At 44.0% G+C, this 26,285-nt stretch overlaps 1 protein-coding gene across 2 annotated transcripts in view; it reads right to left on the reverse strand.

Annotated features, from left to right (window-relative positions):
• Positions 1-3,115: 3,115 nt before the first annotated feature.
• Positions 3,116-26,285, reverse strand: part of SCARB1 (scavenger receptor class B member 1) — a 36,833-nt gene continuing 13,663 nt past the window's right edge. Inside the window, exons 3-12 of one of the 2 annotated variants that reach the window (XM_032791194.2) lie at positions 25,855-25,996; positions 24,516-24,719; positions 23,878-23,973; positions 22,420-22,535; positions 20,021-20,187; positions 18,463-18,581; positions 14,846-14,919; positions 13,077-13,128; positions 12,217-12,363; positions 3,116-6,391 (exon numbers count right to left, since the gene is read on the reverse strand). In XM_032791194.2, the coding sequence (XP_032647085.1) occupies positions 6,266-6,391; positions 12,217-12,363; positions 13,077-13,128; positions 14,846-14,919; positions 18,463-18,581; positions 20,021-20,187; positions 22,420-22,535; positions 23,878-23,973; positions 24,516-24,719; positions 25,855-25,996 (1,243 nt within the window). In that variant the 3' untranslated portion in view covers positions 3,116-6,265. Of the gene's footprint in view, positions 6,392-12,216; positions 12,364-13,076; positions 13,129-14,845; positions 14,920-18,462; positions 18,582-20,020; positions 20,188-22,419; positions 22,536-23,877; positions 23,974-24,515; positions 24,720-25,854; positions 25,997-26,285 lie in introns of those variants that run through there. The other variant, XM_032791195.2, reaches the window with a different exon arrangement.

The raw sequence follows: 26,285 nt of genomic DNA on the forward strand, positions 1-26,285 counted from the left end.
CTCCCAGAGGTAGGGTCTAATATTTGTACTTTGAAAGACCATTGTGAAACTAGAGTTCCTATTTTTAAAACAATTCCTTACCTCCTAGAGGCTAGGTACTTGGTAATGAACATACTAAAATTCAGGTTATTTATAGGAGAAACTAGAATAAAACCAACTTCCTTCCTGTGAACTGGTTGGAAGTTGAGATAGTAATAATTTCTGAGCGCACAACAGTGCTTAAAATAATGCAGCAGCACCTCTACCCCTATGCTCCCATCCACATGACATTTTTGTGCAAAAAAATACCTCAACATAAGGTGCCCCCATTGCCTGGTTTGTCAATCACCTGCCCCTCCCGCCCACACCATATGCAGAGACTGGGTGAACGTGGTATTTCTCAGAACTTTGGCACAATAAAGATAGTGACAGTCTCTGTGACTGTTGCTAAGCAGTGCTGGTTTGTTTAAGTGCTGGTGGTGGCTTTATACATCCCAGAATGACAAACATCAAACAAGCAGAGGAAATTCAAGCAGCTGCAGGAGGGAGGATGCTTTCTGGGGGCAGGGTGAATGAACATCACAGCAAATTTTGCAAGTAACATTTATGAGGGGGCCAGAAGAGTATAAGGAACGGACGGATTGCACAACCATCTCCCCACATCTGTTTTGGAAAATGAAGATTCCCTATCTCCTATACAAAACTCACGTGGCACAGGAACTATGCCAAGCTGGGCATATGATTCAAGCTGCTAGAGCCTTGTAAGCAGATGGGCTTAATGGCCATTATTTCTACCAGAACACCTATGAAACTATCTGTGTAAACAGAGTCAGGCTTAGTCTACATTTAAAATGTTTTACTGCTATCACTATGGGGTGTGATCTGTGTATATGTATATATATTATTTATTTGCACCAACATAGCTATGCTGGAAAAAGCCTTCATGCAGATAGTTATACCACTATAAGGGATTTTATAACAGTATAGCTTATTTTGCTTCAGCAAATGCTATATTAGCATAAATTTTTATAGACAGTGGCATAACCACATCTATATGGGGGGGTTGTCAATTTTGCTCTGCTGCCACAGTAACAAGTTTTGTTTTTTTTAAAAGTATAGACAAGGTTTAGGAGCAGAAATGGACCAATATGCACAGAAGGGAGAGAGTTATTTTAAATGATCAGGCTGCTTTGGGGTTGCAAAGGCATTACAGTGATATGGTTATGCACGGATATTAAAGTGCTTTCAATGCAATAGTTGAGCTAACTTCACTGTTTAAACATCATCTTCCCCGCCCTGCATCCCATCCTCTCTCCGTGTTACCTTATAGCCCTGGATGAGGAAGGACCCACACATCAGGCAGCCAGTATTTTGCCTTTCCCCTGGGAGCAGCAAGGATTTTGACTCTCGCCCCACCCCCTACAGCTGATGCCCACCCAAAGAAGGGGGTAGATGCCACTACTGCTGCTGCACCTCGAATTGCTCCGATCCCATCCCAGGGCTGCAGACAATTTTTACCCAGGGAAGGGTTAGGCTAGAATTAAAAATAAAATATTAGCTGTTGAATGTCACTTTAATGAGGAGTTTTGTACTGTGACTAAAGTTGTCCACTTTTAATAAAGCTTCTGTTCCCAACTCAGTTTCCTTTGTTAACGCAACCCCTTCAATTTTGGGGAGCCCCAGGTGGAGTCCACCCCACCACCACCAGTGATGGTCACTGCTCTCACAGATGGGACCTAGCCTAAAGACTGTTAGTGCACAAGACTGGAGCTAACAAACAGTAATTCCTAGACAGTGTTCAATTAACGATCACACCCTAGCCATAGCGTGCCAGTGGAGGAGCAGTGCTGTTGGTGACGTGCGGTGGTCCCACCCCAGCCACCCAACACCCACATGGCGCAGAGCCCCGGCTTTGTTACTGCATCAGACTTCAGACTGCAGCTGGGGGAACGTGATCAGAGCCTGCCTGCCACTAGTGCACAGCCCCACTGCTGCCAACCTTGAGAGATTAAAACATCTGAGTCAGAGCCTCCTGTACCTTGCCCAAAGATTATTTAGAGATGACACAGTCATTCTTCTGTCTTTTGCCCTCCCTCACACCGTCTGATCCCCTTGTGTGCATGTCACAAGCAGCATTGCTCGCTCTCCCGTTTGTCAGGTAATGGGATGCTTGTGCTTGCTGCCCAGCAATTAATACTAGCCCCATGAGCACCCATCACCCTCACCTCTGCCACTTATGGGGCTCTCCATCCCCTTCTCCCAGGCCTGGGGAGGCTCCAACATGGTCCCCTCTCCCAGGCTAGGGAGCAGCTCCAGGGGCGCTTCCGACACAGATCCTGTTCCTTCCCAGCTCTGGGGCTAGGGAGATGAGGCAGGAACAAAGCACCTGTCCTGTCCCCATGGCTTACAGGTGGGGAGAGGACTGGGCCCACTGAGCTGCCTCTCCCTTCCTGAAGGCAGGGTGGGAAGGGGGAGGGCTCAGAGTGCAAAAAGCTCCACCCTGAGCATCAGCCATAGACTAGCTCCAGCCCCTGCCAGAATCATGGGCCTTGGGAAAGTGGTGCAAGTTGGCATGACTGAGGGTAGATTGAGCTAGGAGATGCAGGATACTTGGAAAGGCTTGTGCCCTAGGGTACAGGCCCTCACCCCTGGAAGAGTTAGATTCTCCCGTCTTCCCCTCCCGCAGGGGCCTGTTGGACTTCCAGGGCGGATGGTGTCCTTCCCTCACTTGGAGCACTTCGGAGGCAGGAGACTGCTCACCCCAGCCTTCAACGAGCTGCCAGGGAAGGAGGCCCCTTGCTACAGGATTGGGCCATCCACAGAAGCAAGTGTATTAAACCTGCACCCTGCCATCAGCCCCTCCCAGCTGCACAGGTGGGACTTCAGCTGCATCTACACAGGCAAAGATGGGGGTAGGGTTTTTCCATTTCCTCCCTCCCCTACTAGAAGCAGCCAGGGAGGCCCCTGGGCAGGGGTGGGAGGTGGACATAGACCCCTCAACAGAAGGTTAGGGCAAAGTTAGATGCGGTCTTTGATATTGGAACTTTTGCACAGGTGTCACATCCTAACCACAGGTCACATCCAAAAGTGACAGCTATGTGTGACATTAACCACATATCTCAAGGAAGAGTCCAGCTTTGATTTGGGAACATTTTATTTTGCTCTTAAGCAGTGGGACCTGGGTGATTACATTATAAAACCTTTCAGTTCCTTGCTGCACAATTTGGCCTGAAGATGACAGAGGAAAGTTATCACAACAGTTCTTGATTGAAAAGTCTTTTTTTCTAAAATACTAGTGCTAAGGAAGGGAAGAGTCTGTTAAAAAATGGTAAGACTGATACATCACAATGCAAACTGCAGGCCTTTGAGAGTTTGCTACTTTAGGGATGTTTGATCTCTCTTCATGCAGAGTCAGTAACTTTCCCTGCTACTAGCAGGTTAAGTGTTAGGTGTATTAAAGTAGCATTTTCCCCACAGAAAGAAGAGTGATCAGCACCAGCACCTCACACCTTTCAGTAGTACAGACGCTTGAGATCTATAAAACCCTCAAGGCAACCTATAATCAGAATGATGATTATTGGATGGTGAAAGTTTTCCAGTTGTCTAATATCCAGTTTGGTAATTACAATCAGGTTATAAAAAAAGAGACCTTAACTAATGAATGCCATACAAGTGTTTGGCAGATTTTGAAATCCACTGTAAGGACTTGATCTACATTAGAGCTGCTTTTATTCAGGCAGCCCTAGCTCATGCTCCCTGTGTTCCACTTACCCACCCTCTAGGGTGCTGAAGCTGTTTTAGACAAATCCACAGATCATGTTTGACTACTATGATGTAAATGATTACCTACAAGTAGCAGTGTTTTATCCAGCTAGCACTGGGTTCCCTTCTCCCCCACCCCAAACACACAGCAGCATGATGCAGGAGGGACTTTGAGGAACCTTCCATTAAGGGAATGAAGCAGCCAGAGGGGATTCACTTAGAAGTTCCACCATTTGATATAGTACATCAAATTGCACATATCCCTTAAAAAAGGCAGCTTTAGAAGCACTACAAGTGACCAATGGAACACAGCCATGGATGGGCTCAGGATTCTGAGCAGAGGCCAACAACTATGCTTTGGCCAAGTCTTCTGCGGGTGCCCCTAACGCTTTGATATTCTCAGCCTTCAAGCTTTACGGTCCTTGTATTACAAGCAAGGGGAGTTTTCCTCAGCTACCTTTCCTAATCCAACATACTGCATGCTATGCAATTTCAGGCTACCCCAGGAAGGCTTCGGGCATAGCCATCACTGGTAGTGAAGCTTCAGCTACAGAAAGGGGGGGGGGGGGAAGGAGGAGAAAGAGGGGTAATAACCTGATAGAGCATAGAAGAGGGAAGCTACCTTACACTTGCTCCACTAGGGCCATTCAGATATGGCTGGACAGAATGCAGAGTTGGCTGAGATTGGAGGTGGGGTGCGAACCCTACAAGTCGTTTGCCAAGAGTCTATGATCTAAGCTAGTGTCTTGATACATGTCCCTCAACACACCATATCTGCTGGGCATGCCCAGCACTAGCACAAGAGCCGTAAGATGAGCACACTGAGAGTCTGTTCTCAGAGCCCTGATCCAAGCAGGCTCAGGGCACAGCAGTTAATAGCAATTTGCATGGTAAAAAGTCCTCAGCTCCTCTAGAAGCCTACATTGTGTATGGCCCATGCAGCCCTGTGCTGCACATAGTAAAGTCCTTTACTGCCAGCAGTACTCGCAACACACAGCTGAAGCCACAGGAGTGGTTTTCCCACCATTTGGGTGCACTTCAGCTGTTGTTGGTCTGCTGCATTTAAGGTACCCTTAAAGCCACCCAGTAAGAGTTATGGAATCTCCTGACATGGCAAAGGCTTTACAGTGTGGAAAGCTACAGGGAACACTGTCTGTTTTGTAACAGCAGAGTGAAAATAGTCATTCTGCAGGCATGAAGTCTTCTTGGGCAGAGTGTGACCTGCCTCCCGTTCTCCCAGCTAATTTTCAGTTCCCATCCTTATGGGATAGCACAAGTGTCACACTGCAAGGAAGAAATCTCAGCTGATTGGGGAATGGAGCAGCTCTAGAATAGCTCTTACTGTCCAATGTCACCATGGGTGTTATGACTAGTAGAACCATGAGAAATGTCTTTAGAGGCTGAGGTCAGGTGTGGAACAATGCAATGCACCTGGTTGGCCCTGTGTAGGTAGAAGAGCTCCGATCAATTTGAAATCCAGGGGAAAAAAACTAAAGACTTGTAAAGAGTAAGTGGTTTCCATACAAGTTAAAAAAAGTCAGTGGCTTCTGCATGAGTGCACCACAGAAGTGGGGGTGGGATAGCCAGGGAGCTAAACAATATTTCTTTGGCAGAAATCAAAGGAGAGCCACTGCTGTGTGTTTAAACAATGGTACTTGGGAACCAACTAGCCAGATAAACCAAGTTGCTCATTTTGGAAAAAACCCACTATGCTTTAAAGTAGTGATGAGCGAACCTTCAGTCTAGAGCACCACCCCTTCAGAACAGCAATCACAACCTTGACTCTTACACCTGCACATGGCTGCCTAGCCTCTTTTGGTATATTAAACAAGTTGGCAGTATACATCTCTTAAGATGTGGGGCACATGAGAACTCATTTCCACTCAGTGAACTTGAGCAAGTGAATACATCGCATCCAGTTCTCTCAGATTAGTGTTAGCCTCCTGAATGGGAGTGAGCTTCAGCCAGTGTAGATCTATTTAGTAAGCACCTCTCCATAAGCCTTGAGCAGCACAGGTTGTTAAATACTGACATTTTCCTATATAAACCAGTTATTTCTACATCACATGTAAACCCTGCTTTAAGAGGTTTTGCTATTAAAGTGCCTATTTCTTTTAGGATTCTCATCTTATAAGTAGAAAGACACTATGAGGGTAGAGGAAAGGACTTCAGGGGATTAACCAGCAGGTATTCATCCCTCCCAGGCTGGAAATAGCAGGTGAGAGATCTCAGCCCATGTCAGCCCCAGACCAACAAATGCTGAATATTTTTTATTTCAAATGCTAGGAGTGAAGTGGTTTTATCCTCATCTCGTGTCTTTGTGCAGGACATAAGAGCCGTGGCAATACAGTTCAATAGCGTCTGAGAATATTTTGTGCCTCTCAAGAGGGTTCAGAATCTGTTATTTTATCCAATTCTGCCTCTCCTTTCTAGGATCCTGCCAATGGACCTAGAGCGAGTCTGATCCCTAAGCACACAGGCACAGGTACCAGTAGGAATCACTCTCCTGTAAGAGACTGGCACTTCAGGCTTCAGCAGCATCATTCTGGTTTGTTTTACTAGTGTCTTGAAGGAGTGGTGTTGTTTCTGAAGACCAAGGGGGTTCAGTCTGTGGGTCTGGCTCTCGTGGGCTCTTCTCTCTGGCGTTTCTCTGAATGAATAAAAGCAAGGACAGGTGATTCAGGGTGCAGCTAGACACCTGCACTGGTCATCACATACCTCAGTGACTGAAGATTTACATAGGATACCTGATAGTATGTTCAGCACTGGAATTTGTCTGTAAGAACTCCAGACTAACCTGCAGTTTAGTGACACCCAGAAAGGGGGAGCAAGCTGCTCCCTCACAACAGGTCCCATTCAGAGACCAGAAACTGGATGTTTATTAACCCACAGCTACTGTCCTCCCAAGGGTGGCAATAAACACTGGGAGGAAGTAAATGCTTAGGAGCACCAACATGTGGTCCATTTGATCAGAACAGATACAACTTAGATCATGTTTTCACCCCTCAATTCTACACAGGTTTCAAAAAAAGCCTGAAGAATGAACTACAGGTTCCAAGAGGGGTGTAAAATTGGCATTTACTACAGTAGCATCTCAATGAGACAGTAAATACATCAGGCATTCTAGATTAATACGTTACTCCAGCAACCTACAGCCCTTGGTCCATTCCTGGGCTGTTCCATCCTGCCAGTGAAAGTTTACTGCAAAAGCCTTTTGCGTATACCAACAAGCTATATGGCAACTTAACCCAGAAAGCTTTCCAAAGTAAGCATCATGCATAACAGAGTGACCTGTTGACTCACTTTAGGAAGTGGTTGACTTCATTCTTTACAGAAAAGTTAACAATCCTAATGTATGGAATGGGTATGAAATAGTCAAACTGATACCGGGACATATCTTTAGGCTTAAAGAATAATCTGACAAGATCAGAAGCAATAAACCCCTTTATTCTTCCTAATGAGAGAAGGATTCTCAGCTCCATGTGGGTGCTCCATATTTGTAAAGAGCTCCCACCGAGACCTCAAGAAATCCCAGCAGAGGCCCCTCCTGGGAGATTTTTACCCCAAGTGAGGTTAAGCAATCTCAGGCTGCTCAACCTGGAAAACACTTAAGTGTGTGTGTTAGACTCCTTTTAGGAAGGGCTCTTTTCTTGATTACAGGGCCTTTAACTGGAGTATGTATCTCAATCCACAAAGCGAGCACACATTTAAAAGATTGAACAGTTCAACACCTTGATATAGAAACTAAAAATGTTTAGCATGTGCCTAGAAAGTTTTAATCAATTCATTCTTAACTCAGCTTTTAAAAAAAAGAAGTGTTGCTTAGTCTCAACTGGTGTTGGCTGTATCTGTTACAACACTTAAGACTGAACAACAAGTTTTGGTCTCCAAATTCATTTTCAGATTTGGCCAAAGTGAGGCAGATACATAGGCCCTTGTATGTCATGGCTGATTTTACCTCTATGCCCCAGCAAGCAAAAAAGTTCTTACAGATGCTAGGACCACAACTCCAAGCCAACCGTCACACACATGTAGCCAATATTGCACCCACCTCCAGGACTGCAGATAGTGCTTCCCATGAATCCACCAAGAAGAGTTACTTACACCTTCTCTCCCCAACACCTAATGAAGTGCAATCTCAATGCATGCAATATTCCCATTTCCTAGTTTAACCCAAAGCAAGCTTATTGCCACCAAGTATGAATAAAAGAAGTTTACCAAGAGGACGTGTGGTTTACATGTGAACATTGAGCACTTTAGTTTGATAGCAGATTTAAGCAACATTTCAGCAGATTTATCATGTTAGCATTGTTTAGAGAAAAGAGTTTTACCTTTACTTGGTACCCACCTACAGTCTGGCTTCCTGCAGCACCATGCCCTTAACTGGTGTCAACGGTTTTTCGGACAAGGCCTGGTCGGCCTCTTTAGTCTTTTTATTGCTACTCCAAAATAAAAAGCATTTTTCCTAGAAGATAATCAGGCTAGTTTATGTTGTATTTTAAAAGACATTTGGAAGATGTTTCCACTTGAAAAAGGGAGGCTGTGTTTAAGTTGTAATCATGGTTTGCTTAGTTACTAAATTCTAGTTCTTTACATGGAGTTTAAATTCTAGAGCTACAACTTTGTTCTTATTTTAAGAAGATTAATAAATAATCTGTACCAAGCCATCTTTAAAATGGTCTGTTCGCATTTCAAACTCTTGAGACTATGGAAACAAAAGGGTTTGTTCAGTGGATAGGGATTGTCACACACACAGTCAGCTGCATGCAAACTTTGCTGTGGTTGTGCAGGGGGGGATTTTGTGTTTTACAGCTTTTGTTTGGATTGGTGGGACAGACACCATTTTAAATTGGCTCAAGTTATAATCCAGAATCTAACTTTGCATTTAAGAGACTATTTAACATTTTCCAGTATCTCATTGAAGTTGAATTTAAGCAACAGTGCACCCTCTGGAAAGCTGCTCTGGGGAAAGAAGTACATTTTATATGCAGTTTGAAGAATTTAAGGGGATTTCAGAATGGATCACAGATGGATTTAGAGTCTGTTTTAAGCACAGGCACTCAAACAAGGTCATTCTGGCTCTTCAGAGGGAGGACTGTGGTTGATTAAGCAATCTGCAAAGAGCTGATTATTAACACTTCACTAGAACAATCAAGAATGCACGTTAAATGCAGCTTTTATTTTGACCTGTGTTGCAGTTTGTATTATTCATCTATTGATCACTATGCAGTTACATAATCTTAAATGCTCAGCCAGATTCCCCTACAAATTTATAGGGCCACTTCCAGGTTCTCTGCTGTGATTTTGTTCACTTGTTTTCCAGTGAGTAAGGAGAAAGTTTCCTGAAGTTGCATTTGGTTGTGTAGCACCAATACAGGCTCAGTTGTGGCTTAGCTGGCAACACTAGTTGCTCACCAATGGAGAATTGCAACTGCCTTGTGCCTAGGATGCTCTTTTGCAGATCAGTATTCAGATTTTGCTACCAGAAGCCTCCATTTATGCAAGTGGCCAACTGGAGTTTGTTAACCCCATACTGAATCCCCATTGGTAGAGTGCTCCCTGTAGAGGATACCCATGTTTTAGGGTCTGTTTTGACGTTCCCGTTAAAATCAACTCATGGAGACTGGCCACTGTAAGGAGCTGTGAGACAGTGTATTTGACAGCAATACACTAGTTGCAATTGCCCTGCATAAACACCCCCATAGGAAGTTCTTTGGGTTGGGCTTCCCTACAGAATTAGCTTGGGTTCCTTCCTCTGCACTCAAAGCCCCACCTCCATCTAAAGGTGCAAAAGGTGGATAGAGCAGGGGGGTAAAGTCTCAGATCAGCATAGATGTGGAGTGGCTTCTGGGTTTATAGATTCCAAGGCTAGAGGGGACCATTGATCTGGTCTAACTGCCTGAACCACCCACCCACCCCCCACACACAAAAACATCTCCATAATATTTCCTTTCAAACTACAGTATCTTAAAAAAATACATCCTTGATTTAAAGGATGCCAGGAATTGAGAACCCACCCACAACCCTTGTGAAATTTTCTATGGTTACACACATTGTTCCCACTTTATGCCAAGGAATAGCAGCTCTCTTGCTTTTCACATAATTGAGCTTGCTACTAACAAGTCAGTCACTTGAACGATAAATGTTGATCAAAACTATCCCAGCTAATTTACTAATCTAAATCACTTCAGAGAACCATTAAGTGAATCAAACACTATTGAATCAGTATCACTATACAGCAGATGGTTTAAAGATTACAGACCTGGTATTCCTTTGGAATTGTTCATCCATGCTCACTTTGCAACAAAGGGATTTGGAAATAATATGCCAAAATCAATTATGCTGCCATGTGGCTTGGTTTAAATCCAATTACCACTGGGAAAGCCCTGGCAACTAGTTAACTGTGATATTCAGACTCATTAAGGTAAGTGGGATAAGGAAGTCAGCCATTGCTTCAGTGTATGCAGAAGTCATGATTGTTTCAAGGATTTAAGGACTGGAGGATAAAGTAGATCTGCTTGGGCATCTGAGATAACATTGCAGATATTGCAATCACAGGCAAGTTGAGCCAAAGCACCAAGTTGTGTGATTTAAATGAGCAAGTTGGGAGGATTACACACACACCCAGGAGGCTGTTTTAAAGCAAACAGGCTATTTAGAGTCTTTCCAGGTGCATGTTTTGGGGCCAAAGGTGAAAGATGTCACTATCAAAAGGTTTGTTTTTTAAAGCTTTAACTTCTGGCATCTTCTCACATGTTATCCTCATGTTACACAGCAATCCTCAAGATTACTCCAGCACAGTAAGGGAGTGGGATCACCCCGTAATGTCTAAGTCCCAAGACCACTCACACTGAAGTACCTTATATGCTGCACTGAGTAAACAGCACAGATTCTCAATACCCCTTGATGATCTTCCCTAAGAGACAGGAAAGCTTCCTGGGGCCTTAAGTGTACCTGGGATGAACTATGTACACTGGTTAACAGACTTCTTAGGAACTTAACAGCTGGCTTGAATCACTAAGGCCTGGTCTACACTACAGTTAGATCAATGTAAGCTGCCTTGCATTGACCCAACTACGTCTGTGTCTGAACTACAGCCTTGTCCTGCTCACGTAAGTGCCTTCCTACACCGGTGTAACTTCTCCACCTGCATGAGAGGCTTATTTTGGTGTAGCTAGGGTGACACTGTCTGTGTAAACACTGTTACTTATATGGGTTGGCCCCTGCTCCCAGTGGGGAATGGAGAGGTGGGGAAGGCAGCTTAGCAGCAGCTGGTGGACTCTCAGCTCCCCACACTGCCCCTCTTAAGCTGGTGGAAGTGCTCCTGGTGAGAATGCAGACCACCAACCCAAGGAAGGTGGAGTGGACATGCACCACTGCAGTAGTTACTGTGGTGGCTGTAAGTCAACCTAACAAACTTCAGTGTAGAAATATCCTAAAGTTGCTAAATGCAGCAGACACCAGCAATGGATTCTGAAGTCCAGAATCTGAACTACTGTCATGCTGCTGCCTTTGGTACTGGGGGCGGTGGGGAGAATAGAAATCAGGGTTCCAGGAAAGGAGGGAGAAGCAGCTCACCCTCTTCTTTCCTGCTTGCTGCACTGAACATAGTGAGCTCCTGGCCCTGTTCCAGCCTATTTTACCCACAGCAAAGGATCACAGCCACTAGAGAAAGGATTTGCAGTCCAGACTTCTACATGGTTTAGCAAACCCCACTGTAAGGCACTGAGTGATCTTACACAGAGATGTCAGTCAGTGCTAAGAAGCAGCTAGGCAAGGGAATCTCTTATTGGACCAGCTTCTGTTATGGAGACAGACAGACAAGCTTTTGAGCTCGAGGTCACCTAAAGGAGAGCTCTGAGCTTGAAAGCTGGTCTGTTTCTCTCAGCAACAGAAGTTAGTCCAATAAAAGATTTTACCTCCCCCACCTTGTCTGGCTAATATCCTGGGACCAACTGCCATACCACTGTATAGCAAGCCAGACTTCTGGCAAAGCTTGGGACTTAGCCAGTGAAAGGAAATGTTCATATACTTTGAGCCATTCAAGCAATAGCTAACGAGCATCAGTGGCTATGTCAATGCTTGCTCTGGTCAGACCCAAAAAAGAAGGGAGAGTGACCTTCCCACACCTCTCCTGTGGCCGAAATGGCTTGTAGGAATGTTGATGAGGAATTTGGTGGCAGAGCTGGAAGCTACAAGACAAAGAAGCCTCATTGATCTTAGAGCATCTGCTAAAATGACCCACTCATTTGTTGAAGTCTTTCAAGTGTTCAGAGTTAGAAGTGAGCAAAGCCCCCTAGTGCCTATTTCACAGCAGGGAGTGTGGCCATCAAGCTATGACGACATCTTAAACCCATCAGCAATCTTGCATTAGATTAACTAGCACTACAATTAATAAAAATCAAATTTCGGGATTAGGTTGAAAGTTGGCATCAGTTGATTAAGCCATGAGTTTTGCCATTTGCTTGTTCCTACCTGTCTCTTTATCTCCAGTACAACGGCAGCAACAATCAAAGCGACACCTAGACCGATGCAGATATATTGCACGTACTCCAGCACAGATGGGATCAGTACCAGGTTGGTGTAGAACTGCTTTAAGACTGAACCTTCAATGGCTCCGCTCTGCCCAGAAGAGAGTAGTTTTCAGTTGCAGTTTTGCAGATCATAGTTCACAGCACAGAGATCCTGTATTAGTTGTGTCCCTGCTTCCTCTAAAGCATGGCTTGGAAAACTTAGTTTGGTATATAGAGGAATTCAGTGAAGTATAAGAAGTTAACAGACCACAAGGAAATAAACACTAGTCTTTAAAAAGAGAGGCTGCATTGGAATTTGTATTACAAGTTAAACCTACAATTGGCAATAATAAATGCCTAGGTAGCCGGGTCTAAAGTGTTTGGGCTAGCGACATTAAGTTTCATGTATTTTATTAAGTGACAAATATCCAGCATGCTCTGCCAGCTTTATAGTGTGTTAACTCAGGAGACCTAGATCGAGAAGTTAAGACTATCACCGATGCTTTCTAAACACAGAAGTGAACAGAAGAGGTTACTCAAATTGCAAGGCTGAGTCAGGAAGAGATTAAGTGTGCAGCCAAGTATTGAACAAAGTGTTTTTAATCCATTTATGCAAAGTTTCCCATTAAGAAATGTGCAGCTTAGACCTTTACTCCAGTTGAAGTTTCTCCAGTAAAGATGTGCAACGTTGCCCTTTAGCCCCTCCCCACATTGCTCTCATCACAAGCCATCTTCTGACTATCCCCGCGCTTCCTCCTTTGCAGTACAGATTTTGCACGGTTAACATTACTTTTCCAACCAAGAGCAGTAAATCCAACTCACCTCTGCAAACCAAAGTATAGGCAAGACAACCGGCTCGATCTGTCCTGTTTGACTAAACAGAAAGGCTGATTGTGACTATAAATGTAAGTGTAAACCTATCTACACATCAGCATTCTGCTCCAATGGTTTCTAAGGATCTGGTCACCTTTGAGTAGAAGTCAAGGCATGAAGACAATGGAAAGAGTTGGTGATTCCTCCCAGTTCATTTCAGTGAATTCTTTCTATGCAATATTAGGTCTGTTTAACTTCTTAGATGCAAACTTTAAAGTTATTAGGTTTTGAGGAGAAGAACTTGAATTTTAGATGTTTAATAAGTAGTCAGCATTTCCCAGATATCACTGTAGTATCTGAAATACCATGGTTCTTCCTTTAGACTTCCAAAAGGGATCATTTTGCAAACATTGAGTTTAATGGGAACCTCTGTGCTTAATCCAAGAGTTGTTATAATGTGTTCTGGTAACCTAGGTGGTACTCAAAGTGTAGGGAACAGTGTTGCTGTCTCAGCTAATTGTTAGAGGCTGGAATAAAACTGGTCTAAAGAGAGTGCAAGTTCACCTCCTCCTACAAGGGCAAGTAACCTACTGCTCCAAGTGCTATAGCACCAGCTTTCAAGAAGAGCTCAGCATCCAGTTTGGAAGCCTGGCCACTTGTTTTGATACTTGAGTGGCAGGAGTGTGCTTTTGGAAGGCTGACTGCAATTGTGAGCACACAGCATTTTAGAACTCTGGCCCAGGAAGTCTACTTTGTACTTCATTTGCAACAGGGCCATCAGAACATGGAGACTATTGCATGACTAGGTACTGCTACATTCCAAGCTCTTAAAGCTGCAGTCTGATGTTAGGCTATGTCTACACTAGAAATGCTTTGCCAATCTCTCTTAGTGTGGATGCAACTGTAAAAGCAAAACTGCACTTTGCACCAGTATAGAAGCCACCCCTGTTTCCTATGTGAAAAGCTACAGTTTTCCCAGTATAACTGTCTGCACTTGGGAGTTCTGATGGCATAGCTGTGTCAGGGGTGTGAACAATGCAGCCATGTTATCAGGAGTCTAGTGTAGACAGCCATGAACTGGTACAGAGGTTTCATCCACACAAATAGCTAAAGCAAGATAAAGAAAGCCAATTGAAGAGGCATATACCTGCATATGGTGCATTAAAAATGGAAAGCCATGCAGGGCTTGTCTGTTCATGAGCAGTAAGATACCAAATGTCTTTCTCCAAGAGAGAAGGCACTAGGCTGTGAGATTTTTATGACTATCTTGACAAGCTTAGGTTTGACAACTGACGTGAAACTGAGGAATGGGATTAAACCAGGGGCAGCAACCTATGGCACACGTGCCAAAGGCAGCACGCAAGCTGATTTTCAATGGCACTCTCACTGCCCAGGTTCTGGCCACTGGTCCAGGGGGCTCTGCATTTCAATTTTAAATGAAAATTCTTAAACATTTTAAAAACCTTATTTACTTTACATACAATAGTTCAGTTATATATTAGACTTATAGAAACAAACCTTCTAAAAACATTAAAATGTATTACTGCACACAAAACCTTAGTGAATAAATGAAGACTCGGCACACCACTTCTGAAAGGTTGCCGACCCCTGGATTAGACAGTGAATAGATTGTACTACATAGAGCTGGTTTTTTTGGATCCAGAAGAATTATAACAAAGAAGCTATTCAAATGGCATTACACTTGTGAAGTTAGTCTGTCATTAACTTTCAAGCATGTAAGCCACGTCTCTTAGACATCCCCAAAGCAAGCTACTTACCTTATGCCAGAGACCTTCTTCATATACAGATTCAGTTGCAGCTTGATTGAGCAGTTCATTGGAATTCCTGTGACCTGCATTAAAACAGCAAACCAAGCACATCTCAGCTATACCGCCTGGTGTTCATGCAGAAGAAAGCACTTCAGAAACCCCCCCAAACGACTAACAAAGAATCACAACATGTGAAAGCACCTAGCACGTGCAAAAAAGAGGAAAGGGAAGGAGAACAGAAAGAGTAAATGGCTCTGAGGAAGACCTTGCCTTAAGAGGCAAACTATCATTGCTTTTCACTTTAAGCCTGGGCTACAGTGAGCGCTTAAGCAGAGACAAGGTGTGGCAGTCAAGTCAGGATTCAGAAAACAGACAGTTTTCTGGGAAGATCATAAGACTTTTCTGGGAAACTGATGTGTTAGCAGAAGAACTCTGCTTTCAGAAGGTACTTGAAAGGGTCCTTCAAGATAGGTGACCAAGCCATTCCTCAAATCACAAGACCAGACCAAAAACCAAAGCTGGCACGAAAGAACTGCTACTGATACAGAGTAGTGCTAATGGAAGAACACTAGGTGGTACTGTAGCAGACCAATATTGTCAAGTCAGCACACAGCAACACCCTGAAGGCCAAATAACTGACTTACACTCTAAAAATAACCACTCCTTGTGGCATCTTAGAAACTACAATTTGGTGGTTTGAGCATTGGTCTGCTAAACCCAGGGTTCCAGTTCAATCCTTGAGGGGGCCACTTAGATGATCTGGGCAAAAAAAAAGTCTGCCTGGGGATTGGTCCTGCTTTGGGCAGGGGGTTGGACTAGATGACCTCCTGAGGTCCCTTCCAACCCTGATATTCTATGATAAGCTTTTGTGGGCTAAAACCCACTTCAGATGCACTCAAAGGCCTAAAGGCAAGTTGGAACTATTAAGAAATTGGGTGTTTGTATCTTAGTCTAATTTATGAAAAAGTTTTAGTGCAACTTCAGCTTGCTTTGACGTTTAAGAGCATGAGTTGTTTGGAGGGCAAGCTCTTAAGTGTCAAGGTGGTAAGATGCACAAAAAGCCCCATCACTGGGGAATTTAGCAAGCGAATGACCACCCACACAATGTTTCATTCTTTGATTCAAGCCACTTACTAATCATTTACTCACATTACTTCCACAGTGGTGCTAACATCCATGAGGATGATTGACAGGTGTTTGGATACAAACTGTTGGAATATCAAAATATCTGCCAAAGTGATGTTACTATGGAGAGTTAAAGCTAACAAGATTAAGGCTTTAGCAGGATTGCAACATCATTACAGCTTTCTGTTTATGGGTATCAAAATACTTTTACATCTATTTAATATCTTCCCCACCCTCACCAGCCTTTCCCACTCCTCTGCTACTAACCTTCAATACCTTTGTTGTGCGAAGCAACAGAAAATTGTGAATTGTGCAGTACTGAGGTTTTATCTCTATGGTTAGTGTTTATTACAGCTATTTTAATTAAACCTTATTGCCATGGACTTTATTTTATAGTCTATACAGATTAGCGAGTAATTAGGGGGAAATTAATCTTTTCCTTTTAGAGAGCCAAAGTACACTTACCTTTGGTCAAATATTGTAAAAACATGGACTGATGAAACAGCCATAACCAGAAGATACTCAGACTTAGACTTTAAGGTGAGAAGGGACCATTATGATCTAGTCTGACCTCCTGCACAACGCAGGCCACAGAATCTCACCCACCCACTCCTGTAACAAACCCCTAACCTATGTCTGAGCTATTGAAGCCCTCAAGTCATGGTTTAAAGACCTCAAGGTGCAGAGAATCTTCCAGCAAGTCACCTGTGCCCAACTCTGCAGAGAAAGGTGAAAACCCCCCAGGGCCTCTGCCAATCTGCCCTGGAGGAAAATTCCTTCCTGACCCCAAATATGGCAATCAGTTAAACCCTGAACATGTGGGCAAGACTCACCAGCCAGACACACAGGAAAGAATTCTGTGTAGTCACTCAGATCCCACCCCATCTCACATCCCTGCTTAGCTCTAGATCAGGGGTGGGCAACCTTTCAGAAGTGGTGTGCCAAGTCTCCATTTATTCACTCTAATTGAAGGTTTTGCATGCCAGTAATACATTTTAACTTTTTTTTTAGAAGGTCTTTCTATAAATCTAGAATATATAAAACTAAACTGTTGTAAGTAAAGTAAGTAAGGTTAAAATGTTTAAGAATCTTCATTTAAAATTAAATGTAAATACAGAGCCCCTCCCCCCACCCCCAACTGGTGGCCAGGACCTGGCAGTGAAAGTACTTGTCAATCTTCAGGGATAAGGACAAGACACTTGCATGAGAGACATTGTTTTGGTTAACCAGAGGAGTTTATTTTAAGCCTGTGCATTCATCTAAAGGCAGGCTTGAAAACAGCTCTACAAGCAATATCTAGAAGTCAGAACACAGCCCCTTAATGGGTTCAAGATTGCTTCATTGCCCAGCAACCCAACCTCTGGTTGGAGCACCACTGCACTCTGTAGGTCCCATGGCTGCCAGTCAGGAGGCGTTCCTCACATTATGTTCTCTAGAGCGTACTGAGCATGCCTTGAGTGCTTGTTTCCCTGAGAAGCCGTATAAAATACTGGATCCAGGACAGCAACTGGACTTTAGGATTGTCCTGGTAGCCTATCAAGCTGGAGCTATCTATTATACATTGGAAGTGGAAGAGAAACAGGTGAGAAACAGAACTGAGTCACAAGAGGAGCCAGCTAGCAGTAAAAAGTGCCAGATGTAGGAAAAGTATTTATTCTTCCATGTTTGTAATGACAGCCTGTCAGGAGGTCACTTAGTTATTTCTCTTGCACAATCACTAGGAAGTGTGCCCTGTTTGTACATCTGAGTATGCCATTGGGCTACTTCTCACAGCATCAAATGGCTCTGCTCTGTAACTTCATGGACAGCATTCTTGTCTGCACCACAGAGCAGAGTCTTACTGCCCGATACTAAGGGAGAATATGACATTTCACCCATTACAATAGGTTACCAGTCAACTCCAGGTAAGTATTTCTCTACGATTAGCTGGTGCTCTTGTCAGACCTGTATGTTGTCTTGACAGACTGTCCAAAAGAACAGCTATGTTCTCACTAGATACAGCCTAGTGCAGGTTCTTGGTGAGGTTTGATGTGCAGTGAGGAAGGCGGGGGAGGGGTTGAACCTCATTTATTCTCTTTAGCACAGATTAGACTTTTATTCACTAATTTTGAAGAGCCCCTTAACAGGCTGAGAAGTCATTCCCAGCAGGGCAATTAGACCAGAGCCGTCAACACAATTACATTGGTGATGTGTGTATCTGGCATGCTGTATTTTGCAATTATCTGAAAGTAGATCAGTGAGTTTGTTTTAATTATGGTTTTACAGCCATTTTATCTAAATACATCTCAGCAATAGACATTTAAAATCCTTGTACTATGGAATCTGCTCTTGTGGCAGCAGTTTTCGTGCCAGAGTGAGAGGTAGTTGACAGGCAGCCAATGTGCATCTGTCTAGAGTCTACGCTGACAACATTCCCAGACACCTCTTTGTGCAAAGCTTAGACAGAAAAACATCTAGAGTCAATCTCAAGAAAGCCTGCATGTGATTTGAAGCCAGCTCACCGGATGAATGTCAAGGAAGAGCCCATGCTGCTCCTTACTGGGATGTAATCCATCGACCGCTTCCACCAAGACAGGGTCAGCATCATAGAAGTGTGGGTGGGATATGAACAGTGGTGCATCTGAACAGAGTTAAGTTACCTTAGAGGGCTTGCATGAACATACTTAGGAGTTAGCCAGTTAAGAAAATGCAGACAAGATCTTTTGGGTTGGAAGCTGGATCCTGAAGGGTCCACTTCCCTTCCCCTTCCTCACCACCCCAAGCTCCAGACTTGGGCAGAATGAAATCAGTCCTAAGCCTGCTTTGGCAGATGAGTGTGAAGGAGATTTCTATACCTTCCCTGGCAGTTTATTCCATTGCTTAATGAAGCTTAAAATTTCTTAATACTTAACCTACTTTCTCCTGCTCCAGCATAATCCAATCACTTCTCACTGTCCATGTTGATTTAATGACACTCGTGTCAGGCATCTTCTATGCATTTGGAGATTGTGAAGCTGGAGGCTTCACAAAACTGGACATTTACCTTTCTGGGGCCTGCTGTTCTCCAGAGCAACAGCTGAAAGGTTATTTGGATTCAGCTTAGTTCCTTCACACCCAGGGGTAAATTGTGTGTCCCCAACTGATGCATTTCTCTTCCCAATTGTGCTTAATTATTTCCCCTCCACATCAGGTTAGATGTGCGCAACTTGAACATGACAAAAACCTTGCATGAAAAAATGTATCCGTCCTTATTGCTAATCTTCTGGAAATGCTCAGGATACAATGAAAGGGCTTTTGTATAGCCGATGGACCCATGCCACCTCTGTACATGGCACAAGCCAAGCGTAAAAGGCTTTGTTCTAGAGGGCAACATTCACTGGGTTCTTGTTATGATTGGGATAGTAGCAGTTTTAAAACCAGATTGCGTGGGCAACAAGTGCTGCCAGAGGTGGCATGCCTAAGGCAATCCACACAGCCCATCAGAAGTTGTGCAATCTCAAAGTAAGACCTGTTGCCTTGTGTAAGGCAGTGATGGCCCAAGAAAAATAGGCAACAGATTGGAATGGTTTTTTTTTTTTTTTTTTTTAAAGCAGTAGAATTAGAACTGTGCCCATTCTGTAAGTTAGAGGTGTAGCATAATGGCTTGGAGCAAAAGCAAGCATCTCAAGTATTTGGTCACCTATTTTCATTGAGCTTTACACATCTACATTTGTAGTCACTCTACAGTGAGTGACAATATCCTAAAACTAGTTCCCATTTTTTTTTTTGTTTGCTTTAAAGCTTCAGGCCCTACTCCCCACCTCCTTGCACCTCACAGAGGTGAGCAGCATGGGTAGAAGTGCTACCCAATCAGAATTCCCAGGCATCCTGCCACTGGTAACTAGTTGTATTGCTTATGCAGTAGCAAGACCATAAAGAGATTTGCCTCATGGGAGAACTACTGCTTATGGCTTGAGATTAGCCTAGCCAACTCGAGAGTAGTCTAGGGTGCATTCTCTGCAATGACAAGGGAATGGACTGCATTACATAATAGCTCTGTCTCCAACTGCTATTGGCGAGACACTGACATACAAGACTCACTCATTCTACAAGCGCTGACATTCTGGATTCCAGATTCCCTGCAGGGGCAGAAGCCTTCATTTGGTGGATAATCTGTTCCGTTGGCAAATAAAGTCTTCGGAGCCACAAATCGATAGGTTGGCACCCCTTCAAATACTCCAGACTGCTCATACACTAGCTTCATGGATCTAGAGAAATTACAGTAAAATATTAGAGGGGAGAAGAAAGCTCTTCTTACAGATAACTAAGGGATGCAGAGGAGCTGCTCTGTGGGGTCACCAGATTTGATGGGCCATATCTACTCCCCTTGTTTAGTCTCAAGTTTAAGAGAAGGCTCTCAGGAGAAAGTTTACCTCTATTACATTTGGGGCATTTCTCTCATGGGTCCTAAGCAGTGGCAGTCTATGGGGCACTCTGGTAAGGGGGGGGGGGGGAAATCACAAAAGACACATTGCTGCACTCAAGGAAAGTGAAAAAAGGATGCAGAGTAGATTCCACATCCCCTTCCTCATGTAGTTTCACCCATGTCTCTAGGAGTTGGAGTCCGTCCCATGGGAGGGCTCCTCCCTTGTCTAGTTCTGGGATAGCAGTACTCAGAGCATGTTACTGACCCCTTGATTGGAGACTAAGTACTTAATCCTGCATTCTCCCTAAGAAGCCAAGCTTCTTCTCCTGCAGGAAAGGCAGGTGATCCCTATAGACAGCAGCCTGCTGCCAGGCACTAGAGAAACATTCTGTATAAGTATAGTGTTAATTTCAGTTTGTAAAAGCATGAGAACAAGGCAAGGGGACTGAATTGGAAGTGACTAATGTCATTTCCTCACTGAGACCCACAGCACCATGACCTGACTGGAGCACATTAGACTCCATGGGCTTCCATATGCAGAGCAAGCTATTTGGCAGTGAGTGGTGACTGCTACATGGCGTGGAGCTCCAAGAGAAACAGATGATTACTTTGGCCTGCAGGTTATTGCTCATCCTTGGAAGATGATCTTTCTGCTTTGTCAGAGAAAGGTAAGGCCAACAGATTATCCTTGCTTGATTCTCACAACTCATGTCTCAGGACTCTTAATTACTAGGGTGCCCAACCCTGTGTCCTTAACAGCAGGTTCTCTTGGTACTACTAAATACCTTCTGCACACACTTACAATTTCTATTGTAAGACAGCCTCTGGCTTAGTGAACTAGTTTGCATGGTAACTGGGAAAAGTTAAAAACCCAAACGTTTTCAATTCTGTTTGCTGTCATAGCAAGAACTTACTGTTTTGCATTGCAACTGCTACCCAGTAATGCAATTAGTGTTGCAGACTGAATCTGTTTTGCAATAATGAACTTCTGCCCCAGCGATGCAGAGAATGTATGTTAAACACTTCATACAAGTACTGGTGACCTCTACTGCCAGGAAAGTAACCTCCTTGCTTTTCAGCACCTATGTGGAAATGAATCACTGCTTCCAACTGGGCCTTTCCAAGTACTGTTAACAATAAAGGTCACCACTAATACCAAGAGGGACATACTGCAGACCCTTTAAATTCATGAAACAGCCCAGAGGGAGCAGTTGGAGCAATTAAGCTGCTTAGAAAGTGAACAGTATTTCTAGCTTCCCTGCAGTCACTTCTGTAATTGACTGTCCTAGAGTTCATAGAAGCTGAAACCAGAAGGCACCACTGCAACCATGGTCTGACCTCCTGTTTAAACAGGCTGTAGGACTTCCCTGTATTCATTCTAGCTTGAAATCGAGCATGGCAGAGAAGAGACCTAGTCCTGATTTTAAGAAAAAAAAAAAAAAAAAAAAAGTTTCCAGTGATAGAGAAACCACAACCACTGTTGTGAAGATGTAGTAATGGTTGATTACCCTGTTAGAAGTTTGCACTTTATTCCTGGTTTGAGTTTATCTAGCTTCAACTTCCAGCAACTGGATCTGCTACACCTTTGTCTGCTAGGTTGTTTGAGTCTTTGAACACAGGAGTTACAGAACATTTGATAATGTGGTCTACAGGCTAAAGTAGGGATTGAACTAAGGAAGCCTTGTTTCTATTCCTCCGCCATGCAGGATTTCCAGCCTCCATTCCCCCCTTTTGGGGATGCTAATATCCGCTCACCTTTGAAAGAGGCAGTAGACCACTGCAAACTCGTTTTGAGAGCAGCAGATCTTTTGATGGTAAGATGTGCCCATCAGACAGACAAACAACTGTACTCTGAGTATTGGAGATCACTTCAGAACTCTGCTGTGAACACTGAAGTTTAGTTCTACAAATAGTGTTAGAGGACAGCTGAGTTATAACAAAGATGCTATTTAATCAAGCAAGACCACACGTCTTCCAGCAGCATTGCATTCTGAAGCTGAAGACTTTGCACTTCCAGTCACATGGTTAGACATGCAGCTACAGTGTATAAAACAAAAATTTAAGCTAATCTTACCGACAGGCATCAGGACTATAAAACTCTAGAGAGGAGGAAGGGGTCATGAAAGGAGGCCACATCTCTCCTGAAGTCCCATTGATCATGTTACACTCATTAGAGTGCCAGTAATTCACCTGCAAGAGAAGTTGCAAGAGGAATTTAAAAGCCAGACTGACAACTATGCTAGTCAAACAGCCATACTAACAGTTTCCTCTACATTTCAGCCCTGAGGTTTGCTTGTTCCTCATCCTCCACTCCAAAATATAGTCTTCCAGCAGCTCTACTTGGTTAGCTGCAAAGCAGGAGTTCAAAGAAGTCTAGAGAGCTCAAACTAAAGACACCCTTGAAGAGAGAGTGTCATGTAAACTGTGTCTCCCATCCAACAAGAGGAAGTCCAGTCCCTCAACCTCTAAGGTGAACAATTCATGCAGTGGTGCCTCCTGAGATATGCAATTTCTTGCCAGAATAAGCACGAGGTGCTGGGAAGTTTACTTCTCTTTCTTTTTAAAAGGGAAGTAGAAATGTTAATATGGTCTTCAAGTTTCCCATGCATGCAACGCCAACTTCCCATGCATGCAAAGTCCCACTTCCTGTCCAACTGACTTTGATGCCCTCTTATATTTCAGGAGAGTCCAACTAAATATCAGTGCTTCATGACAAAATAGATTAGGGAATCAGATGTCAGCAATGTTAGCCTATCTGGGAACAGCAGATTTTGAATTGTTACTAAAAAACCACTTTGTAGGGCTGCTAAAATTGGCTATTAGACAGGCACTAGTATGGTCCAGAGGCCTCTGGACCATTTTTCTACTTTAAGTTGCATCACTACTAAGTCAGTCTTACTAAAATATCCAGAGTTTGAAAAAGTCTGAGAACTTGTTAGTCATTATCTTGTCAGTGTGTTTACTCACAGGAAGTTAATTTATTTAGCTTGCCTTCTCCAAGCACCAGCCTTCCAGCTAGGTTACGAGTCTTAAATCTTAGATCAGGAGTCTCAAACATTGCACCATGACCTGCTTCTGACAACAAAAGTCACTAAAGAACCCCAGAAGGGGGCAGGGGGTGGATGCATGAGCCTGCCTGAGCCCTGCCACCCTGAGGGGGGAGTGAAAGCAAAGATCCCAAACCCCACTACATGGGGTGGAGGAGCAAAGCCAAAAAGTTCAAGGACTTCAGCTCCAGGCAGGTAACCTGAGCCCTGCCACTCAGGGCTGAAGCCCTCAGGGTTTGGCTTTGGGCCTGAGCCCCAGCAAGTCTAAGCCAGTCTTGACAAACCCATTAAAACAGGGTCAGAACCCACTTTGGGGTCCCAACCCACAATCTGAGAACCCATCTAGCATCAGGCATCATTTTAACTGCAGGAAAAGAAGTGGTCAGCCATAAAGAGAGCTCAACTTTGATCAGCAGAACGATGTTTGATGAAGGTGTCATTTTAGAAAGTTAGAGTCACTTTCTAGAGAGAAAGGGGACATTTACCTTTTTTAATCCATTCCATGTATCCACTATGTGGATTTGATTGATGTCTGTGGCCCCAGTATACACAGTGAACAGTCCTGTATTCGAGTTGTTAAACTGTACAAAAGAAGAAAGAAGAATAACTTCCTTAGATCCATCCTATGCAGCAAGATGATGCATGTGGTAGCATCGCTACTTACGTAAGCCTAGTTCTGTGGACACTTTCTGAAGACTAACTGGGTTAACAATGACTTCGCTGACTAACTCCTTCCTAGGTATGCCAAGGGACATCTTAAGTTCCTCCCCTGCTGGGGCAGTGCTGCCTAGTGTTTAGAGAAGGGGGATGGGAATCAGGACTCCCTGGTTCCATCCCCAGTCTTGGCAGACTTACTATGGGACCTCAAACAAGACTGTGCATCAGGTCCCCTATATGCAAGACAGATAATATGCAACAGGAGTATAGGAGGCTAAATGAACTGCCATTTCAATGCTTTGATGCAAGCAGTGCAGAAGTGAACACAGTGATACTTAACCCATCTCTTTCAAGAAGCTATGAGACATCTCTTTGTGGGCAACACTCACCTGCATGAACAATCCTATGTTGGCAGAGGAGTAGCCTAAGAGTTGGTTTTAATGTTACCAAGCACGAGTTTACTTACATCCAAAAATAAGCCAAACTTCCCCTTGAAAGGGATCAAACCAGGCACAAAACTGTTCAGCACATCTATAAGTGGGTCGTCGTAGCCCCACATGATCTCTCCCACGGTTCGGTTCATAAAAGCATCCTGTCCCAAGCCAGCCAGTGCGCCACTTATTAACATCTTCAAAAGGCTAGGTAGGTTCTCCATCATAATGGCTGCGCCCTAGGTTAGAGAGATTCAAGACAAGGGATACCAGGGTGCCATTTGGTACAGGAAGTAAATGGTAACAAGTTAGTGTCAGCTCCATTGTTCAGCCAGCTGGTCTGACGCTCCAGGATGGATTCCTCAAGCCAGAAACTTCTCCCCCAACTTGAGCCTTTTGCAGTTACTCCCACTGCAAGCACAGGATACACAGTAATATTTTCTGCTCTGAGTTCTAAGTTCTCATTTAAATCCCATGTGACCCCCTGGTTGTACATGATCACAAACTACACTCAGCTTAGCTAAAGCTAATGAACCAAAGTCAGCAGTCCCACCCCCGACATCAATTCCTTAGAAAAACCCAAACCCCAGTGATACTCACATTGTAGCAAGGTTACCAGTTATCACAATCCAAGGTACTTTCAGCAGTCCTCTGTGGAGAAGGCCCAACTCCACCAGGGACAGTTTGACATACTAAGGTGATGCTTTCTGTACATGCCCTAGTACCATGTGGTGTGAGCAGAGGCTCTTGCATTGTCCAAGAGCTTTGCTGAAGACAGACTTGATGGTGGCTTCCCCCCAGCTGCTCTACCTCAGCACTGGCTGCAACACACCATTGGTTTAATATGATACCCCTCATCTACTTGATAACTGAGCCTGCCTCCCAAAAACACCATACTCCCTGTTTTAGACAATTTCATAGTTGCCTATACCTCCCCACTTTGGCAGGAGTGAGCTATTAATACCCCACCTCTCACTTCAAGTTTTGGAAGTGGGGATGAACAGGGCAGTATTGTCTGAGGCGGACTGCTCAATTTTGGGTTTTGTGGCTGCCCCCCTCAATCTGTATCTTGACCCAATTCCTTTATACTTGTAGGAAACATTTTGCTCAATCACTCAGAGCAGGTGATTACAACTGTGCAGAGTTATCAAAATACTCAAAGAGAGACAAGGTCCTTCTGTCCTGAAGGCCACAGCAGCCATATGGAGCCTGTCCTGGATTAAGTCTACTGTCTATAGTTTAAGCAGGGGAATGCCCAGCCTTTGCAAGGCAGACTGGCATATTGTTATTTTAGCGTGCTGCAGCAAGGTAACTCCCAACTCCCTGCAGATACAAGGATAAGTAATACCCCTCTGGAGTTTAAAGTAGTCTTACCATCACAAGGATGTTTGGCACAACAATGTAATCCTCTTCCCTTCCGTCAGACAGGTCTGGCTGGAAGTAAAATCGCCGGTATTCCAGGAAGGAAACTGTGCCATTGTCATGGAAAGTTATGTTGGTTTTATACCTGTATTCTCTAGTTAAAAAAATTAAAAAACCAGGTGTAAGTAATCACTGGGGCACTTTCCCCCATCACCTCTAGTTTACATTGCTCTGACTCCTGCAACATGGGAGATGGAGACAAGCTCACGCAAACTGCTAAGGTTTTGCTGGCATGTCATTAGTGCCCTTTCAGTTCTGGCTTCATTAACTCCATGGCTGACGTTGCTATTAGGTTCTCTTCTGCAAGAGGAGTAGGTGCTTATCTGGCACTTCATGAGGTATTCTGTAGGAACCATTTCAAGAGATTTGGCTTTGAGATGGTG

The sequence above is a fragment of the Chelonoidis abingdonii genome, chromosome 22 (assembly GCF_003597395.2).
Source record: "Chelonoidis abingdonii isolate Lonesome George chromosome 22, CheloAbing_2.0, whole genome shotgun sequence".
NCBI classification, from domain to species: Eukaryota; Metazoa; Chordata; order Testudines; family Testudinidae; genus Chelonoidis; species Chelonoidis abingdonii.